The 22,364-nt window shown below is 43.7% G+C and overlaps 1 protein-coding gene across 1 annotated transcript in view; it reads left to right on the top strand.

The window, feature by feature from the left end:
* Positions 1-18,395, top strand: part of LOC112232475 (filamin-C-like) — a 59,695-nt gene extending 41,300 nt beyond the window's left edge. The window contains exons 26-42 of the mRNA XM_024399487.2: positions 3,044-3,140; positions 3,407-3,547; positions 4,893-5,021; positions 5,131-5,304; positions 5,637-5,798; positions 6,090-6,293; positions 6,584-6,736; positions 6,976-7,098; positions 11,255-11,512; positions 11,858-12,130; positions 12,332-12,469; positions 13,414-13,529; positions 14,038-14,170; positions 14,407-14,583; positions 16,800-17,018; positions 17,574-17,786; positions 17,889-18,395. Of these exons, the coding sequence (XP_024255255.1) occupies positions 3,044-3,140; positions 3,407-3,547; positions 4,893-5,021; positions 5,131-5,304; positions 5,637-5,798; positions 6,090-6,293; positions 6,584-6,736; positions 6,976-7,098; positions 11,255-11,512; positions 11,858-12,130; positions 12,332-12,469; positions 13,414-13,529; positions 14,038-14,170; positions 14,407-14,583; positions 16,800-17,018; positions 17,574-17,786; positions 17,889-18,076 (2,898 nt within the window). The 3' untranslated portion in view covers positions 18,077-18,395. The remainder of the gene's footprint in view (positions 1-3,043; positions 3,141-3,406; positions 3,548-4,892; positions 5,022-5,130; positions 5,305-5,636; positions 5,799-6,089; positions 6,294-6,583; positions 6,737-6,975; positions 7,099-11,254; positions 11,513-11,857; positions 12,131-12,331; positions 12,470-13,413; positions 13,530-14,037; positions 14,171-14,406; positions 14,584-16,799; positions 17,019-17,573; positions 17,787-17,888) is intronic.
* Positions 18,396-22,364: the final 3,969 nt, after the last annotated feature.

Here is a 22,364-nt window from a genome sequence, read left to right as displayed (position 1 = left end):
TTTAAAAGGCTAATTGATCATTAGAAAAACCTTTTCAATTATGTTAGCACAGCTGAAAAATGTTGTCCTGATTAAAGAAGCAATTAAACTGGCCTTATTTAGACTAGTTGAGTATCTGGAGCATCAGCATTTGTGGGTTCGATTACAGGCTCAAAATGGCCAGAAACAAAGAACTTTCTTCTGAAACTTGTCAATATATTCTTGTTCTGAGAAATTAAGGCTTGCTCCGTTGTTTAAAGGGGCCTCCCACTCCTCTTTTTATTCTGGTTAGAGCCAGTTTGCGCTGTTCTGTGAAGGGAGTAGTACACAGTGTTCATTTCTCAGAACAAGAATAGACTGACAAAGGATTTCCACTCTGGGAGGGGGACACTGTGGAGTTGTCAACCGTGATGGAGAGGTCTTTGAGTGGGCAGGCCTTCCCCGGAAAGAAGAGCAGCTTCGTCTTGTCGAGCTTGAGCTTGAGGTGGTGGGCCGACATCCAAGCTGATATATCTGCCAGGCACGCAGAGATGCGTGTCGCCACCTGAGTGTCAGAAGGGGGGAAGAAGAAAAGTAGTTGAGTGTCATCCACATAGCAATGATAGGAGAGACTATGTGAGGATATGACGGAGCTGAGTGACTTGGTATATAGAGAGAAGAGGCCGAGCCCTGGGGGACACCAGTCGTGAAAGTACGTAGTGCAGACACAGATCCTCTCCACATCACCTGGTAGGATCGGCCTGTCAGGTAGGATGCAACCCAAGAGTGTGCAGAGATGCCCAGCCCTGAGAGGGTCGATTTGATGTTTCAATGTGTCGAAGGCAGTGGACAGATCTAGGAGGATGAGAACAGAGGATAGAGATTTAGCTTTGGCAGTGCAGAGAGCCTCCATGACACAGAGAAGAGCAGTTTCGGTTGAGTGACCCATCTTGAAGCATGACTGGTTAGAGTCAAGAAGGTTGTTCTGAGAGAGATAACGAGAGAGTTGGTTAGAGACAGCATGCTCAAGTATTTTGGAAAGTACAGAACAAAGGGATACCGGTCTGTGGTTTTTACGTCAAAGGAGTCGAGTGTTGGTTTTTTGAGGAGGGGAGTGACTCAGGCCATTTTGAAGTCAGAGGGGATGCATTCAGTGGTCAGGGATGAGTTGATGAGGGAAGTGAGGAATGGGAGAAGGTCTCCAGAGATGGTCTGGAAATGGGAGGGGGGGTGGGGTCGAGCGGGTAGGTTGTTGGGCGTTCGGACCACACTAGTTGCAGGATTTAATCTGGAGAGAGAGGGGGAAAAGAGGTCAAGAAGTAGGGTAGTTCTGTGTGAGTGGGACCAGTGGACTCAATAGGCTGAGTGAATGAGGAGCGGATGTTGTCAACCTTTTCAAAGTGGTTGACAAAGTCTGCAGAGATGGAGGAGGGAGGGGGAGGAGGTGAAGAACTAAGGAAGGCTGTGAAGGTGGAAAAGAGTTTCCTAGGGTTAGAGGCAGAAGCTTGAAATGTAGAGTAGAAAATGGCTTTAACAGTGGATACAGAGGCCCGACAGGAGGGAGTGGAGGGATGATAGATCCTCTGGAATTTTAGTTTTCCTCCAATTTTGTTCAGCTGCCCACATGCTGTTTTGTAAGCTTGCAATGAGTCACTCAGCCACGGAGCAGGAGGGGAGGGCCAAGCCGGCTGGTAAGAAAGGGGACAGTACGAGTCATAGGATGAGAAAAAGGGAGGAGAGTAGGGTTGAAGAGCAGAATCAGGAGACAGGAGGGAGAATAATTTAGCAGAAGGGAGAGATAATAGGATAAGAGGAGAGAGTAGTGGGAGAGAGAGAGAGCGAAGATTGCGACGGCGTAGGACCATCTGGCTAGGGCCTGAGTGGCTAGGTTTGGAGGAGAGGAAGACAGAAAATGAAACAAAGTTGTGATCAGAGAGCTGGAGCGGGGTTGCAGTGAGATTAGTAGGCAAACAGCCTTTAGTAAAAATGAGGTCAAGCGTATTTGCCTGCCTTGTGAGTGGGAGAGGTCTGGGAAAGGTTGAGGTCAAAAGAGGCAATGAGGGGAAAGAGAGAGCTGGAAAGAAATTAATCGAAGGCAGACGTCAGAAGGTTGAAGTCACCAAGTATGAAGAGCGGTGAGCCATCGTCAGGAAATTAGCTTATCATGGTGTCAAGCTCATTGAGGAATTCTCTAAAGGCACCTGGTGGGCGATAGATGACAACAATGTTAAGCTTGAGTGGACAAGTGACAGTGACATCATGGCATTCAAATGAGGGGATGGACAGATGAGAGAGGGAGAAAAATCCCAAATATTCACTTAGGAGAAATGAGTAGCCATGTGCCACCACGACGACGACCAGATGCTCTCAGACTATGAAATAAAACATAATCAGATGAAGAGAGAGAGCAGCTAGAGTAGTAGTGTTGTCTGGGGTGATCCATGTCTCCATCAGGGCCAAAAAGTTAAGGGACTGAAGCGCAGTATAGACTGAGATGAACTCGGGCGTTCTTGACTGCAGATCGGCAGTTCCAAACGCTACCAGAGACCAGGAATTCCACATGGGTTATGCGCACAGGGTACACTAAATTAGGGTAGCAGCCAAGGAGTGGGGAGTGTCTGTATAGCCTACAGGGAGAGGAGCGAACTGGGGTAGAAAACAGACACATAGTTGCCAAAGCTACAAAATAGCAAAAATTTGATTACCTGAAAATTACATTTACATTTTAGTAATTTAGCAGACACTCTTATCCAGAGTGACTTACAGTTAGTGTATTGATCTTAAGTAGCTAGGTCGGTATCACAGGAATAGAAATACATTTCTCCTGAATCAGAGACACAAATTGGGGTGAAGGCGGTCTGTTGAGAGAGTGGTGTGGAGCATTCTGGGGGACAATACTAACATTGGGTAATACTTCACTTAATGCTTTATAACTTGTTGTTATCATGTATGAATCTTTATGATGTCTTATAAGGGTTTAACAACATTTTAACGGAGTCAAAAAGGCTGCATTAAAGTTAAATTTTTTCTTTGTATCGACATAGCTTGCTTTAGTTATTCGTACATGTATCATATGCCCTTTTAGGCAACAAAGGAGCCCATTGTCCTTAGTGACGGCATGGATCAGTTCCGCCCTCTCAACCTGGTCATCCCGTTCACTGTACAGCAGGGACCAATCACAGGTACAGGGACTTTTCCGGAAACTTTCCCAAATTTCCCAGGTTTTCCCCCAAAACCCCAGTTAAAGGATTCCCTCTCTGCTTATGCAAGGATGCAAAGATTATCCTTTCAGGATTTGGGGAAAACCTGGAAATTTGGGAAACTTTACAGAATGTTGTAATCCTAACAGATACTCATTAACACATAAAACAGTACACAGGTACCTGTAGATACTCTCGACTGTTTCTGACACAATGACACATTCACTTTCCTTTCCTGGAATTTCCAGGTGAGGTGCGTATGCCCTACGGTAAGACTGCCCATCCCTACATAATAAATGACAATGATGGGACCATCACAGTTAAATTCAACCCTACTGAAAAGGGTCTGCACGAGATGGACATCAAGTATGAAGGAAATCACATCCCAGGTAATCACATCCCAGGTACTGTCACGTCCTGACCTTAGTTCCTTTAGTATGTTTCTACTTTAGGTTGGTCAGGGCAAGAGTTGGGGTGGGCATTCTATGTTTTGTTCTTGTGTTTATATTTCTATGTTTTTGGGCTGGTATGGTTCCCAATCAGACGCAGCTGTCAATCGTTGTCTCTGATTGAGAACCATACTTAGGTAGCCTGTTTTCCCACTCTTGTTTGTGGGAGGTTATTTTCCATTTCAGTGTTTTTCACCATTCGGGACTGTTTCGGTTTTTCTTTATTCGCTTGTTCGTTTGTTTCCTGTGTTCAGTGTAATAAATATGACGAACACTTACCACGCTGCATATTGGTCCGATATTTCCTACTCCTCCTCAGAAGAGGAAGACGACAACCGTTACAGGTACAGTGTCTGTCAAAACCAGAGGAGAAAACACCTTGTGTTAGCCTGTCTTCAAACTAAACCCAGACTCAATTTAAGTAGTTATGCTCAATTAAGATTCTTATGTTTATATTTCAACAACAAAAAATCCAGCTCATGTAACGATGTGCGCTGAGAGCCGGGAAGCAAGTTCAGGGAGTGAGTGTCTTAATAAATAACGCCTGGGGAATGAACAGCCTGGTGACCTAGAGGCCAGAGAGGGAGCACATGTGACAGTATCCCCTCCCCGACTCGTGGCTCCAGCCGCAGGACGCCGACCAAAATGATGATCCTGCGGATCAGGAGCAGACCGGTCACTTCTCCTGAGGCGCAGGAAACCTGTCAGTCCGGCTGAGAAGCGGGAGCATTGCGACCTAGGGCGCCGGAGAGAGAGCATACGTGACGGAACCCCCTACCCAGAGAGTTCTGCTCCTGCCGCAGGACGCCAACCAAAGGGACGTTCTCGGGGATCAGGAGCCGACCAATCCGGCTGAGGCATGAGAGCCTGACGAGCCGGTAGCAGCAGGGGAGCCGGGCTCTCCGGCAAAACCATGAAAGCCTGACGAGCCGGCTGAGGCAGCGGAGCCTGGTGATCCGGCTGAGGCATGAGAGCCTGACGAACCGACGGAGGCAGGGTAGCCTTTAGATCTGTCTGAGGCATGAGAGCCTGTAGCGGCTCCCAGACCCGACCAAATTCCCACCAAAACAAAAAGTGATAATCATAATCAGGTGAGTCTGATTATGCCCAGGTGTGCATAAGGTGTGCCATAACAAGCAGCCTGGTGACCTAGAGGCCAGAAAGGGAGCACACGTGACAGCTCAGGTGTTTAAACAGGCGTATTTATGTAAATTAATGTTAAATAAACATTGATGAATATTGAACAAACTTTTTTCTGATGGTCCATTCCCTCTCCCCCTCACAGGAAGCCCCCTCCAGTTTTATGTGGATGCTATGAACAGTGGTCTGGTGACAGCACACGGCCCTGGTCTCTGTCAAGGGTCCATCAACAAACCTGTCACTTTCATTGTGGTCACCAAGAATGCTGGAGAAGGTACTTCTGACTATTTTTCTTATTTCTTATCTGTCCACAATGATGGGAAAACATTTCTCCATCTAATCCTATGTAGACAGTTGAGTAAATCTCCCCCCCCCCCCTACAGGTGGTCTGTCCCTAGCGGTGGAGGGTCCTTCTAAGGCAAAGATCACCTGTAAAGACAATAAGGATGGAACCTGTACTGTATCCTACCTGCCCACCTCACCAGGAGACTACAAGATCATTGTCAAGTCTGACAACAAACACATTGCCGGCAGCCCCTTCACTGCTAAAATCACTGGTGAGTCTGTCTGGACCAGAACACTCAGGGGTGCAGGCACAATGCCACTCATACTTTTGCCTTGAAATCACTGGTATATTGATCAATCATATGTGTTGTAGGGCTCTACGTAAAATGGTATTCGGGATGGTTAGTAAAGGGTTAGCAAATGATTTGTAAGTGTAAGTAAATGGTCAGTCATTGTGAGTGAATGTTCGTAATTGTTTGTACATGTTAGTAACTGTTAGTTAATGGTAAGTAAATGGTTTATAAATGGTTAATACATGTTATTATGTAGTTAGTAAATATTAATAAATGGTTTGTCAATCTATTTTCCATTTCTCTCTATCAAGGTGATGACTCTATCAGGACATCCCAGCTCAACGTGGGGACAGCAGCAGACTTGTCACTGAAGATCACAGAGTCTGACCTGAGTCTGCTGACGGCTAATATCAGAGCTCCATCAGGCAACGAAGAGCCGTGTTTGCTCAAGAGACTGCCCAGCAGATACATAGGTGAGATACTACCCACTAGTCTGGCCTGAGCTAGAGACTTTCAATAACATGGCACTGGTGGGTAGAATAAATGGTTTAGTTTCCTTACTCTGAAGCAAAGTAACCTTTTTCTCCGTGTGAACCATCAGTCTTGGGACTCACGACAGACAGACAGCACTGAGTTCAACTTTCTTGAAGCATAAAATGATGACAGCACTGTCAGAATTTGTGAATCCTTTAACTAAACCCTGTTTAAATATTCTGTTCAAATATCTACTTACACACTCCTCTCCTCCATCTCTCCATCTGCAGGTATCTCCTTCACTCCTAAGGAGGTGGGAGAGCACGAGGTGAGCGTGAAGAAGAACGGTAAGCACGTGACCAACAGCCCTTTCAAGATCCAGGTTGGCCAGTCAGATATTGGCGAGGCCAGTAGGGTCAAGGCCTTTGGTAAAGGACTGGTGGAGGCACACACCTTCAAAATGGCTGAGTTCTTTGTGGACACTAGGGATGCAGGTAAGGCATGTTAGACATATTAAAGGAAAGATTCACCCATTTTGAATGTTTATAGTTTTTGTGCATCTCTGAGTGATGTTCTATCGATTCCCAGAGTCATTTCAAGTGTTCATGTGTGTCTGAGCTATTCGCCGTTCAAGCAGGCAGAAATACAGACGGTATGACGAGTTTCGCATCAACATTCAAAATGGGTATATCTTTCTTTTAAGCTAATCTAACCAATATCTGCTAAAGTTAATTGACAGATACAATGCTCTCTCCATTGCCTTACATCTTTCTCTTTTTCTCAGGTTATGGTGGTCTGGGGTTGTCGATCGAGGGTCCGAGTAAAGTGGATATTAACTGTGAGGTTGTGGAGGATGGGACGTGCAGAGTCAGTTACTGCCCCACAGAGCTAGGCAACCACATCATCAACATCAAGTTTTCTGACAAGCACATCCCAGGTTAGTGTTTTTTTGTCTTACTTCAGTTTTGTAAATGTTATCAAAAATGTGTAAAATCCGTAAATTAACTTGGTTTAGGTGAGATTGCGTTTCATTATCGAACAACATTGTCAGTCACTGTTACCTGTGATTTTTTTTTCTGCACCAATTCCGGTTTCGGACCTCTCCTTGGCTAATACACTTCTCCCTGACCTCACTAATTGGCTGTTGCTGGTACTCTCTGATTGGCTGATCCTCAGGAAGTCCTTTCACAGTGAAGGTGACAGGAGAAGGAAGGATGAAGGAGAGCATCACCAGGAAGAGAACTGCCCCCGCCATCGCTTCTGTCGGCAGCGCCTGTGGACTCAACCTCAAAATCCCTGGTGAGCACAGCCTAAGAACAGCTGGTGTGCGATATCTAATGTTAAGGGAGTCTCAGGTCTTTGCTCGCCTGAATTACAATACCTCATGATAAGCTACAGACCATACTATTTACCAAGAGTTTTCATCTATATGTTTTGTAGCTGTCTATTTACCACCACAAACTGATGCTGCCACTAAGACCACACTCAACAACCTGTATAGGGCCATAAGCAAACAAGAAAATGCACATTCAAAGGCAGTGTTTGTCATGGCCAGTGATTTTAATGCGGGAAAACTTACATCCGTTTTACCTCATTTTTACCAGCATGTCACCTGTGCAACTAGAGGTGACAAAACTCTAGATCACCTTTATTCCACACACAAAAACCATCACCAGACCATAACTCTATTCTCCTGCTTCCTGCTTACAAGCAAAAACTCAAACAGTAAGTACAAGTGACTCGCTCAATATAGAATTGGTCAGATGAATCGGATGCTAAACTACGGGACTGTTTTGCTAGCACAGATTTTAATATCTTCCAGGATTCATCCGATAACATTGAGGAGTTTACCACATCAGTAACTGGCATCATTAATAAGTGCATTGACGACATCGCTCCCAGAGTTACTGTACAGTACTTACATACCCAATCCAGAAGCCATGGGTTACAGGTAACATCCGCACTGAGCTAAAGGCTTGAGCTGCCGCTTTCTAGGAGCGGGACACTAATACGGACGCTTATAAGTAATCCTGCAATGACCTCTGATGAGCCATCAAATAGGAAAAGCGTCAATATAAGACTAAGATCAAATCCCACTACGCCGGCTTTGATGCTCGACGGATGTGGCAGGGCTTGCAAATTATCACGGATTTCAAAAGGAAACTGAGCTGTGAGTTGCCCAGTGACACAAGCCTACCAGATGAGCTAAATGCCTTCTATGCTCGCTTCGAGGCAAACAACACTGAACCATGCATGAGAGCACCAACTGTTCCAGACAACTGTGTGATCTCTCTCTCCGTATGTGAGTAACACCTTTAAACAGGTTGGCATTCGCAAGGCGACAGACGGAATACCAGGCCACATACTTAGAGCATGCACTGACCAGCTTGAAAGTGTCTTCACTGAAATGTTCAACTTATCCCTGACCGGGTCTGTAATACCAATACCATGTTTCAAGCTGAACACCATAGTCCCAGTGCCATAGTCCCCACCCCCGTGCCCAAGGACACCAAGGTAACCTGCCTAAATGAATATCACCCTGTAACCCTCACATCTATTGCCATGAAATATAAGAATGCTGTTCATTGACTTCAGCTCAGCATTATGCACCATAGTCCCCTCCAACTTCATTACCAAGCTCAGGACCCTAGGACTGAACATCTCCCTCTGTAACTGGATCCTGGACTTCCTGATGGGCCGCCCCCTAGGCGGTGAGGGTAGGCAACAACACATCCACTACGCTGATCATCAACACGGGGGTCTCTCAGTGGTGTGTGCTTAGTCCCTCCTGTACTCCCTGTTCACCAACGACTGCGTGGCCATGCACGACTCCAATACCATCATCATGTTTGCTGATGATACGCCGGTGGTAGGACTGATCATCAACGACAATGAGGCAGCCTATAAGGGGAGGTCAGAGACCTGGCAGTGGTGCCAGAATAACAAGTTCTCACTCAACGTTAGCAAGACAAAGGAGCTGATCATGGACTACAGGAAACGGAGGAGCAAGCACGCCCCCATCCACATCGATGGGGCTGTAGTGGAGTGGGTCGAGAGCTTCAAGTTTCTTGGTGTCCAAATCACTAAGGAATTAACATGATCCACACACACCCACACATTTGTGAAGAGGGCACGACAGCGCCTCTTCCCCCTCAGCAGGCTGAAAATATTTGGCAATGGGCCCTCAGATTCTCAAAAACTTCTACAGCTGCACCATTGAGAGCATCTTGACTGGCTGCATCACTACCTGGTACGGCAACTGCTACAGAGGGTGGTGAGTATGGCCATTGCATCACTGGGGCCAAGCTCCCTGCCTTCTAGGACCTCCATACCAGGTGGTGTCAGAGGCAGGTCCAAAGAATTGTCAAAGACTCCAGCCACCCAAGCCATAGACTGTTCTCTCTGCTACCGCACGGAAAATGGTACCAGTGCATCAAGTCTGGAACCAACAGGGCCCTGAAAAGCTTTTACCACCAAGCCATAAGACTGCTAAACAAACAAGACTGCAAAATAGCTAATCAAATGGCTACTCGTTGCTGCTACTGTCAATGATCTATCCTGTTTCCTAGTCACTTTATCCCACCTACAGTGCATTCGGAAAGTATTCAGACCCCTTAACTTTTTCCACATTTTGTTACGCTTCAGCCTTATTCTAAAATTGATTAAATTGTTTTCCTCTTTGGATTAAATTGTTTTGTCACCCCTTTGTCACCTTGTTTTCCTCATCACTCTACACACAATACCCCATAATGTCAAAGCAAAAACAGTTTTTTTTTTCATTTTTGCAAATGTTTAAAAAAGTATTCAGACCCTTTACTCAGTACTTTGTTGAAGCACCTTTGTCAGTGATTACAGCTTGGCACACCTGTATTTTGGGAGTTTCTCCCATTCTTCTCTGCAGATCCTCTCAAGCTCTGTCCGTTTGGATGCGGAGCGTCACTGCACAGCCATTTTCAGGTCTCTCCAGAGATGTTCAATCAGGTTTAAGTCAGGGCTCTGGCTGGGCCACTCAAGGACATTGTCCCGAAGCACTCTGGAGCAGGTTTTCATCAAGGATCTCTCTGTACTTTTCTCAATTCATCTTTCCCTCAATCCTGACTAGTCTCCCAGTCCCTGCTCCTGAAAAATATCCCCACAGCATGATGCGGCCACCACCATGCTTCACCGTAGGGATGGTGTCAAGTTTCCTCCAGTTGTGACGCTTGGCATTCAGGCCAAAGAGTTCAATCTTGGTTTCATCAGACCAGAGAATCTTGTTTCTCATGCCGAGAGTGCTTTCAGTGACTTTTGGCAAACTCCAAGCGGGCTGTCGTGTGCCTTTTACTGAGGAGAGGCTTCCGTCTGGCCACTCTACCAAAAAGGCCTGATTGGTGGAGTGCTGCAGAGATGGTTGTCGTTCTGGAAGCTTCTGCCATCTCCACAGAGGAACTCTAGAGCTCTGTCAGAGTGACCATCGGGTTCTTTGTCACCTCCCTGACCAAGGCCCTTCTCCCACGATTGCTCAGGTTGGCCTGGCTGCAAGCTCTAGAGTCTTGGTGGACATGCAGACATTTTTTGGTACCCTTCCCTAGATCTGTGCCTCGACACAATAATGTCTCGGAGCTCTACGGACAATTCCTTCGACAACATGGCTTGGTTTTTGATTTGACATGCACTGTCAACTGTGGGACCTTACCAAATCATTTCATGTCCAATCCATTGAATTTACCACAAGTGGGCTCCAATCAAGTTGTAGAAACATCTCAAGGATGATCAATGGAATCTCTTAGCAAAGGGTCTGAATACTTATGTAAATCATATTTATTTTATTTTCATAAATTTGCCAAAAATTCTAAAAATCCATTTTCATTTTGTCATTTTAGGGTATTGTGTTTAGATTGAGGATTTGAAAAATTTTTTTTTTTAGAATAAGGCTGTAACATAACAAAATGTGGAAAAAAACAAGGGGTCTGAATACTTTCCCAATGCACTGTATTGTACATAGCTAATTCAGTAACATCCTACAGCTGAACATCGACATGCTACTGGCATTCCCTGTATATAACCATGTTATTTTTAATCGTCATTGTTATTCAGTATTCTCTGTATTTATTCTTCTTGTCACTATTTCAATTTTTTTGTTAACATTTTTTCTTTAAATCTGTATTTTTGAAAAAGTACCAGTAAATAAGCATTGTTTACGAAGCATGTGACAAACACATTTAGATGTTTATTTCATTTTAAACATGGTCACAATGTGGTCAAGTATTACTCTCACGGTGCTGAAGTGTGTTAATATCATCTATAGAATGAACACAACGGTGGTTGTTACCCCTATCACTCGACTCTCAATCAACTTTCATACAGCTTTTGCTAGCTGGCTTTAAAGCTAAGCTAGCTAGCACAAGTCTTCAAGTATAGCTTGCATCTAAGACTAACCAAACACTAACCATCCCTGCTCTCTCTCCACCAATAGGAAACTGGTTCCAGATGGTGTCAGCCCAGGAGAGGATGACGCGCACATTCACACGCAGTAGCCACACGTACACACGCAAGGAGCGCACGGAGATCAGCAAGATGCGGGGCGGCGAGACGAAGAGGGAGGTGAGGGTCGAAGAGAGCACCCAGGCGGGAGGAACAGGAGGAGCCAGTCCATTCAAAGATGTTTTTGGAGAGTTCCTGGGCAGAGAGAGTCTGGCTAGCTTCGCTGGGATACCCGCTACAGTCACACCAGGTGAGAATGAATGAAGAAAAAATACAAATTTACTAACACTCAATGGTTGTACTTGTTTTTCTTTTACTGATTTTACAGATTGCGACAATATTGAGCAAGGTTTTACTTGCAATCATCATAATCGATATATGGTTGTTTCAACTACACTCGTAAAAGAAAACTGATAACAAAAGGTTTCTTCAGCTGTCCCCAGATGAGAACTCTTTTGGGTTCCTTTCTCTGTGAAAAGGGTTTTACATGGATCCCAAAAGTGTTGTATCTGGAACCAAAAAGGGTTCTCCTATGTGGACAGCCGAAGAACCCTTTTTCTCCCAGCCCCCTATCCTTCGCTCCTCCCTCCCCTAGGTGAAACCACTACCAAGGGTAGTATGATGGCCCAGGTTACCAGCCCTGGGGGTAAAACAGAACAGGCAGAGATCATAGATGGAGGGGACAGCACCTACAGTGTCCGCTTCGTGCCCCAGGAGATGGGGGCCCACACGGTCAATGTGAAGTACAGCGGGCAGCACGTCCCAGGTAGTCCCTTCCAGTTTACAGTGGGACCACTGGGAGAAGGAGGGTCCCACAAGGTTCGGGCCGGAGGCACTGGGCTGGAGAGAGGAGTGGCAGGAGCACCAAGTAAGTAGTCTGACCTGACCCTCTCTGTTTTTGAAAAAAAAACATAACTGTTGTATTTGTCCTTTCCTTTACACTAACTAGCACTGATTTTGCATACAGCACATATATTTTTGAAGAATGTTTTACTTTCAATACGTGATTTTTTTGCCTACTTTAGTTGAACCAGGTTAATCCCATCTCTCTCTCCCTCCCTCCCCGTAGCTGAATTTAGTATCTGGACGCGGGAGGCCGGTGCAGGCGGTCTGTCCATCGCTGTAGAGGGGCCCAGTAAGGCTGAGATCTCCTTTGAAGACAGGAAGGATGGATCCTGTAGGGTGGTCTACATTGTACAGGATCCAGGTGAGATAGGGTAGAAAAACCCCATCCAGCTCCAAGGACCAAAAATTGAACAAAGTATTTGGATAGTGAAACTTTTTTGAGGGGGGGGCTCTGTACACCAGCACTTTCATTTATACTATGAGAGTGAGGTTAATTTGAGGGTATTTTCATCTATATCGGGGGAACTGTTTAGAAATTACAGCACTTTTGATAGTCCCCTCATTTTTGGAAACCTAAAGTATTTGAACAAATTCACTTATACAGTATGTGTATTCAGGATTATCCGTAATCATGGTAGCATCCACATTAATGTAGAACTGTTCCGAAACATATTCTATTCTTATTTACAATTAAAATGACACAATACATTATTTACCATTTATTTATCTTGGGAACAAAATAATCTGAAACGCAACCAAAACGAACTGCCAATGCATCCAACAAATGTGTAGAGTCACAAGCTTGATGGAGTCATTGCGTGCTAGGAATTTGTGACCAAATACTAAGCTTTTGACTACACATATAAGTAAACTTGTCTAAATTATTTTGGTTCCCTAAAATAGGGGGAACATGTACAAAAAGTGCTGTAATTTCTAAATGGTTCACCCACATTGTATCATTTAAAATCCAAAGAAGCTACATAGCACTAAGAAGCTACATAGCAGTAGGCTAGGCAGTAGTTGGTCTAAAAAGCTACATAGCAGTTGTCCCCAGTTAGAGGGATGAGGACACAGTAAGAAACAAACACACTGACTACAAGGCGTCAGTCTTTCCCACAATTTATCAAAGAAACAGATAAGCTCTCATATTCAGCAGAGACAATGACAGCTATTGATCTGATCATACTAAACTGAGATCTTTTTATGTAATTTACGCCATGTTTTGCTCCTTTCCTTCTACTAGATTTCAATCAACTGATCACTGTTATTTGTCTCTAACTCCCTGGTTCCGCTGTGTGTCCTCAGGTGACTATGAAGTGTCAATCAAGTTCAACAACGAGCACATCCCCGACAGCCCCTTTGTTGTTCCCATAGCAACGCTGTCTGATGAGGCATGCCGACTCACTGTCACCAGCCTGCAGGTAGGCACGCACGCACGCACGCACGCACGCACGCACGCACGCACGCACGCACGCACGCACACACACACACACACACACACACACACACACACACACACACTCTCACATTTTTAAGTATTGTGTTAGAACACTCCTCACAAGACCATAATTTAGCATAACAATAGTCGCTTGTTGGTCAGGCTTTGTTTGTCCTTGGAAGTGTAACTGGAGGCGTGGGCTACAGCAGTAACCAAGGCTATTTGAATGTGTTGTTGTTTAATGGTGAGTGAGAGGGATGTAAGGGTCTTACTCATGGCTATCAGTACTGCTCATCACCCCCCACTAGGAAACCCATTAACACCTTCTCCCTCTTACACACACTCAGCCCGGGAATCTCTCGACTTACCTCCTTATTGTAGTTTCATATACAAGATGAGTCACAGTTAAAAACACACATTCTACACACACAAGGCAAGCTTACAGAGCTTTACCAGGCCCTGACCCTGTTTTTCTTTCCTCCTCCCCTCAGGAGAAGGACCTAAAGGTGAACCAGGAAGCGTCGTTCGCTGTACAGTGTAACGGGGCAAGGGGCGTGGTTGATGCTAAGGTCCATACCCCCTCCGGCTCAGCAGAGGAGTGCTACATCACAGACCTGGACAGTGGTGAGATATAAGGATAGGTTTGGTGTTAGACCTCACAGTTATATGGTTCCTTACTCTGAAAGTAGTCCATGGGCCTGGAGAGACTGTAATTCGAGGTTCGGATTTCTGTACACACTATTCCTAACTTCAGCCAAATTAAATGGGAGAGATGGGGACAAATGTGTTACTTAATGTTGAACAAAACATTAACTTTATAACATTATATTTATTTATATCTAATCACTCATATTCCCCAGACAAGAACGCCATCCGCTTCATTCCCCGTGAGAATGGCGTGCACTCCATCGACGTCAAGTTCAATGGCAGCCACATCCCTGGAAGTCCGTTCAATGTGAGGGTGGGGGAGGCCGGACAGGCTGGAGACCCAGGCATGGTGACAGTTTATGGGCCTGGACTGGATGGAGGGTCCACAGGTACATACACTACTCTATATCTTCTTCTTATCTTCTTACTCCCGCTGTACACAGACCCTCTGCTACTGACAACACATGAAGGAGAGGTTTGTCATCAATGATTAATATACATACAGTATATTAATCATTGGTTGTAATCTGGTTGCAGTGACATCATTTCAACCAGTTTTGCCTATTGTGATTAGGGCTGTTCGCTGTGACCGTATTACTGCCACACAGGCTTTCACGAGTCATGAAGGCAGTCAAATTCCACATGACCATTTAGTCACGGTAATTAGGCTTTTCCTGGTCATTAGTAGCCTACCAAACGTGCTAACTGCCTGGTACTCTATTGTCCCTCTAATCACTCTGACATCAATTCAAATGTATTCAAAAATCTAATCAAACACTTAATGAAAGCCCATGAGCTCATGTTGCGCAACATTTCTATAGGCTATGCAATTGTGCGAGAAAAAGAGTATGGTGTTCTTTGGATGCAACTCAGCATTCTTTGTCCTCCAAACACAACGAGTAGAGGTTTTACCAAAAAGTTATATTTTGGTTTCATCTGACCATATGACATTCTTCCAATCTTCTTCTGGATCATCCAAATGCTCTCTAGCAAACTTCAGACGGGCCTGGACATGTACTGGCTTAAGCAGGGGGACACGTCTGGAACTGCAGGATTTGAGTCCCTGGCGGCGTAGTGTGTTACTGATGGTAGGCTTTGTTACTTTGGTCCCAGCTCTCTGCAGGTCATTCACTAGGTCCCCCCCGTGCGGTTCTGGGATTTTTGCTCACCGTTCCTGTGATCATTTTGACCCCACGGGGTGAGATCTTGCGTGGAGCCCCAGATCGAGGGAGATTATCAGTGGTCTAGTATGTCTTCCATTTCCTAATAATTGCTCCCACAGTTGATTTCTTCAAACCAAGCTGCTCACCTATTGCAGATTCAGTCTTCCCAGCCTGGTGCAGATCTACAATTTTGTTTCTGGTGACTTTGACAGCTCTTTGGTTTTAGCCATAGTGGAGTTTGGAATGTGACTGTTTTAGGTTGTGGACAGGTGTCTTTTAGATTGATAACAAGTTCAAACAGGTGCCATTAATACAGGTAACGAGTGGAGGACAGAGGAGCCTCTTAAAGAAGAAGTTACAGGACTGTGAGAGCCAGAAATCTTGCTTGTTTGTAGGTGACCAAATACTTATTTTCCACCATAATTTGCAAATGAATTCATAAAAAATCCTACAATGTGATTTTCTGGATTTTGTTTTCTCATTTTGTCTGTCATAGTTGAAGTGTACCTATGATGAAAATCACAGGCGTCTCTCATCTTTTTAAGTGGGAGAACTTGCACAATTGGTGGCTGACTAAATACTTTTTTGCACCACTGTGTGTATATATATATACACACACACACACACACAAACATTGAGAGATTAGATATTTTTCAGGTAATTTGCACCTTCCCACATGCCACAGCAGACACTGCCAGTACTCAATTAAAGTAACTACCGTGGGTCTCTCTACTCTGGAACACTCTCTACTCTGGAACACATACATCTAGAGTGTATTGTCAAAAACCTCTCAAACATCACGCCTGCTCCCGCTCACCCTCTCGCGCCACGCTGCCCATCATTATGCACACCTTGTCACCATCATTACACGTCAGTGGAGTCACCTGGACTCCTTCAAATCTCATTTGGAGAAAATATTGTTTCTATTTTATTTAGCTTTGTTCAATTGTATTCTTCATACTATAAAATAATGCCTTGGAATTCTAAGTAAATATTGTCTTCTAAATGAACTAGTGTAGCCCACAGCCATTTGGCATAGCCAGATCAGGACCTAACATAAGGACAACTCAGAGTATGCTATTCTGTTCTTCTGAAATAGACTACATTTTCTTCATATCATGCTTCTTTAGACCTGTCTAAAATAAATCATGGATTTATTGAGAAGGTGTAGGCTATATTACATATACATTTAGAAAAGTCTAATAAATCTATGTTCCAAAGGTCTGCATCAGTGGCTTGTAGGGTATGTGTGGAAGCCAGGAGATGCTAAATGTGTTTACGTTAATTAACGGTCAATTACCATTAGACCGACAGTTATTTGCTTGACAATCACCGGCTGACGAAATTTGTGACCGCGACAGCCCTAGTTGTGATGCTGTCTTAAAATGATGCATTATGAATGCTAGGTCTCCTCACCATGTAGTCTTTCTCTCTCCCTCTAGGTGTAGCCTCAGAGTTTGTAGTGAACACCTGTAACGCGGGGTCGGGTGCCCTGTCCGTGACCATCGACGGTCCCTCTAAGGTGAAGATGGACTGTTCCGATTGCCTTGATGGCTACAAGGTCATCTACAGACCCATGGCCCCTGGCAACTATCTCATCACCATCAAATATGGAGGACCCAACCATATAGTGGGCAGCCCATTCAAAGCCAAAGTCACAGGTGTGTGTTCGGTGTGTGTGTGCAGCTTGACTGGCAGATCTTGATGAAAAAGGTGTTGAGGTTTTCGGTATAGAACGAGACACTCTGAAAAGTTCAAAAGTTCAAAGTTCCTAGAAATGTAATGTAATATAAATAACAAATTACGTAAATGTTACTCAGGGGGATTCTTTGTAACTTCACAACAACATACGTAAGTAAAAAAAATTATCTCGTCGGGATTGTAAATTGAATAGTCACTGACGTCAGTGCTGAAGACTGAGTGCATCCTCTGAAGCACTGGCAAAATGTAGAAAATAAGGCTCGATACTGTATGTTGCTGTGAAGTTACAAAGAATCCCCCTGAGTATGAGGAATCTATGTTGTATGAATATGTTGAGATGGGGAAAACAGTAGCCTACAGGTTAACAGTGTTGTTCTAAGTAGCCACCCACCCTCTCATAAGAAACCCCCATTCATGGTGCTCTTGTCTGTTCTGAGGAGGGGAGGTGTTAGATCATGTAATGTCTGGTTTGAGTTGTTACTGCAGCTCTTTTGTAACATTGTAACCTCCCTCAGGTACCCGTCTGTCTGGTGGTCACAGCCTTCACGAGACGTCCTCGGTCCTGGTACAGACGATTACTAAGACGTCCAAGGTAGCAGGAGCGTACAGTACCTCGTTTTCCTCAAAACTGACCTCTGACGCCAGCAAGGTGGTGTGTCGAGGCGGCGGGCTCACCAAGGCTCTGGTCGGACAGAAGAATGTATTCAATGTGGACTGCAGCAAAGCAGGTGAGAAGAACAGACTCGAGGAATATGTAACACCCACACCAATATGTAACACACACATACACACACTCCTCTAGTACCATTCCTAACCCTCCCCTCTTCCAGGTACTAACATGTTACTGGTGGGAGTGCACGGTCCCAGGACGCCCTGTGAAAAGGTGTACGTTAAACACATGGGCAACCGCCTGTACAACGTCACCTACACTGTCAAAGACAAGGACAACTACACCATTTTCGTCAAGTGGGGGGATGACAGTGTTCCTGGCAGCCCCTTTAAAGTAGCTGTGCCCTGAAAGAACTCTGTTCTCCAACCCTTGAAATCTCACTCCTGACCCCCATTTCACCGCCACCCTGCTCCGCTGCACGACTGTAGAACAAACCTCCTCTCCCAATGTGCACAAAAAACATGCAAAGATGTTTCTCTCCCTATAAGTAAAAAATAAGATTTCAACCTTTATTTAAAAATGATTAACTCTAACTGTTACTGTTTAGAGAAACGTTGTCTGTGACTAATGACTATCATTGTGAAGCAGAATTCACCAAGCGTTGGATTGTTCACCCACTAATAGGGAACGTGAGCTGGGTTTAGACCGTCGTGAGACAGGTTAGTTTTACCCTACTGATAATGTGTTGTTGCAATAGTAATTCTTTCCAGAGTTGGAAAGAGGGCACTCCTATATTTTGCCATTAATTGTTTCTGTAACTGCATGGGCAGTGCGCCATCTATCAATCTCTATGTGTACTGTAGACGTGTTCCAAGTCATGTTGTTCAAAGTATTTTGATTGGTCCCAAGACCCTGTTCGACCAATAGAAAGGGATTGTTGTGTAGCAAAGGATGGCTTAATGTGTGAATGTTATAAACTGAAGATAATTTGCTATCAAACAGTATTAAATATCATATGGTTTGTATGCTTAAATAAAGAGAAACATGTCTTTTTGTAATATTAACCTATATTTTTTGGTAAACTTTGCAGATATATATGCCTTGACAAAACACAAGTGGGTTTATTTAGTGATTTTGATGAATGTGAATGTGAGTGTCATTATGAACATGCCCTGGGGCTTTTCTAGGATTTCTAAACATTTTGGGCTTAGCCCAGAGCCAATAGGGGATCCAGAGGCATCCTTCCCTAGCAAAAAAAATAAGGATTTTCAACAGTTAACTTCTCTAGGGGGCAGTATTTGGAATTTTGGATGAAAAGCATGCCCAAATTAAACTGCCTTCTACTCAGGCCTGGAAGATGGGAAATGCATATATCTGGTAGATTTCGATAGAAAACACTCTAAAGTTTCCAAAACGGTTAAAATAATGTCTGTGAGTATATCAGAACTGATTTGGCAGGCGAAAACCTGAGAAAAATCCATTCAGGAAATTTGTTTTGTTGTTGTAGTTTTCTATTCAATGCCATTACAGTATCAATTGACTTAGGACTCAAATTGCAGTTCCTATGCCTTCCACTAGATGTCAACAGTCTTTAGAAATTGTTTCAGGCTTGTATTCTGGAAAATGAGGGAGTAAGAGCAGTCTGAGTGTCACAGAGCTTTTTCATGCGGTGACCGAGAGAGTGCCTTTCTTGTTTACCTTTTATATTTACAACGTTATTGTCCGGTTGAAATATTATTGAATATTTAGGCTAAAAACAACCTGAGAATTGAATATAAACATTGTTTTACATGTTTCTATGAACTTTACGCATACAATTGGATTTTTTTTGTCTGCCTGTTGCGACTGCGTTTGAGCCTGTGGATTACTGATGAAAACGCTGAACAAAGGTTTTCGGATATAAAGAGAGACTTTATCGAACAAAAGTAACATTTATTGAATAAATGAATGGCTTCTGAGTGCAAACATATGACGATCATCATAGGTAAGTGATTCCTTTTATCTCTATTTCTGACTTGTGTAACTCTTCTACTTGGCTGGTTTAGGGTTTATAATGATTTGTCTGCTGAGCTATGTTCTCAAATATTTGTACGGTATGCTTTCGCCATAAAGCATTTTTAAAATCTGACAACGTGGTTGGATTCACAAGAAGTTAATCTTTAAACCTATGTAAAATAGTTGTATCTTTTCTGAATTTTTATAATGAGTATTTCTGTATTTGAATTTGACGCTCTGCAATCTCACTGGATGTTGGCCAGGTGGGACGCTAGCATCCCACATACCCTAGAGAGGTTAACTTCTTTGGGGTAGGGGGCAGTATTGGGAATTTTGGATGATTTTGGATAGAAAACACTCTGAAGATTCTAAAACTGTTTGAATGATGTCTCTGTGTATAATGGAACTCATATGGCAGGCAAAAACCAGAGAAAAAAATCCAACCAGGAAGTGGGAAATCTGAGGTTTGTAGTTTTTGCCCCTATCGAATACACAGTGGGATATTGGTCATTTTGCACTTCCTGAGGCTTCCACTAGATGTCAACAGTCTTTGGAAACTTGTTTGATGCTTCTACTATAAAGGATGGGGGAATGAGAGGGGAATGAGTCAGAGGTCTGCCAGCAGCCACAAGCTCAGTCTTGCGCGCTCACGTGAAAGGTAGCTGTGTTCCGCTTCATTTCTGAAGACAAAGGAATTCTCCGGTTGGAACATTATTGAAGATTTATGTTAAAAACATCCTAAAGATTGTTTCTATAAAATCGTTTGACATATTTCTACTTACTGTAACCGAACTGTTTTTTACTTTTTGTCTGAAACTAGTGAACGCGCTTCATGAATGTGGATTACTGGATTGAACGCGCTATCAAAAGGAGCTATTTTGACATAAATGATGGACATTGTTGAACAAAACAAACATTTATTGTGGGACTGGGATTCCTGGGAGTGCATTCTGATGAAGATCATCAAAGGTAAGTGAATATTTATAATGCTATTCTGACTGTTGACTCCACAACATGGCGGATATATGTATGGGCTCTGAGTGCTGTACTCAGATTATAGCATGGTGTGCTTTTTCGGTAAAGTTTTTTTGAAATCTGACACAGTGGTTGCATTAAGGAGAAGTGTATCTATAATTCCGTGCATAATAGTTGTATCTTTTATCAATGTTTATTATGAATATTTCTGTGAATTGATGTGGCTCTCTGCAAAATCACCGGATGTTTTGGAACTACTGAACGTAAACATGCCAATGTAAACTCAGATTTTTGGATATAAATATGAACTTTACCGAACAAAACATACATGTATTGTGTAACATGAAGTCCTATGAGTGTCATCTGATGGAAATCAAAGGTTAGTGATTAATTTGATATTAATTCTATATTTCTGCTTTTTGTGACTCCCCTCTTTGTTTGGAAAATGGCTGAATGCTTTCTGTGACTAGTTGCTGACCTAACATAATATGTTGTGCTTTTGCCGAAAAGCATTTTTGAAATCAGAGACTGTGGTTGGATTAACAAGAAGTTTATCTTTAAAATGGTTTAAAATACTTAAATGTTTGAGGAATTTTAATAATGGGATTTGTTGTTTTGAATTTGGCGCCCTGCAGTTTCACTGGCTGTTGGGAGGTGGGACGCTCACGTCCCGAACGAGGCATGAATTTTGGTGCACTTTGAGATGAACATTGAGAGTGTAGAACATTGAGACATTAGATATTTTTCAGCTAATTTGCACCTTCCACAGCAGACACTGCCAGTACTCAATTAAAGTAACTACCGTGGGTCTCTCTACTCTACAACACTCTCTACTCTGGAACACATAAATCTAGAGTGTATTGTCAAAAACCTCTCAAACATAGACTCTGACCTGTCCAATGAGCCAAACTGATTAAAGAATCACACAGTACACACACACCTTTTACTCGTGAGATTGTTGAAGCACCTTTGGCAACGATTACCCAAGACGACTCGAGGCTGTATGACGCTACAAGCTTGGGTATGGATGGAGTCAAGGCTCCTTGTCCCTTCTCCCAGCTCCTGAGAGTGATCCTGATTGCCTTGGCAGCAGCAGGGATATATTGAACTCCTTTTACAAAAAAACACCCATAAATGTTTCATCAGGAGAAATCGGCCCTGGTTATTATTACATTCCTTAGAGGGGAGAGGAGTCAAGGGAGGGGGTTGCTAAGGAGATGGAAAGATTGTCCTACACACACACACACACACACACACACACACACACACACACACACACACACACACACACACACACACATATTCAAGCGTACACACACACAGTATGGCTCATTTGCACTGTGGAATAATGACATGCCCCCATGATTATTCCCTTAGTGTGCGTCCCAAATGGCACCTTATTACCTACACAGTGCACAGCTTTTGACCAGATCAAAAGTAGTGCACTATATAGATCTATATATCCAGGTCGCAAATGTAAATGAGAACTTGTTTTCAACTTGCCTACCTGGTTAAATAAAGGTGAAATAAATAAATATAGGCATAGGGTGCCATGTAGGATGCAACCTTACTGTTGCATCCTACATGACACCCTATAAAGTGCACTACTTTTGATCTGTTCAAAAGCTGTGCAACCTTACTGTTGCTTTACTCGATGTGTCGGCATCGAGTAATTGTCTCTTGCCCCCTCCCAGTTAGGGGGAGTGATGAGCTCTACAGCAGAGTC

Source organism: Oncorhynchus tshawytscha, linkage group LG06 (genome assembly GCF_018296145.1).
Source record: "Oncorhynchus tshawytscha isolate Ot180627B linkage group LG06, Otsh_v2.0, whole genome shotgun sequence".
Classification (NCBI taxonomy): Eukaryota; Metazoa; Chordata; class Actinopteri; order Salmoniformes; family Salmonidae; genus Oncorhynchus; species Oncorhynchus tshawytscha.
Note: the sequence above shows the minus strand (reverse complement) of the source record. Positions and strands in the feature narration are given on the sequence as shown.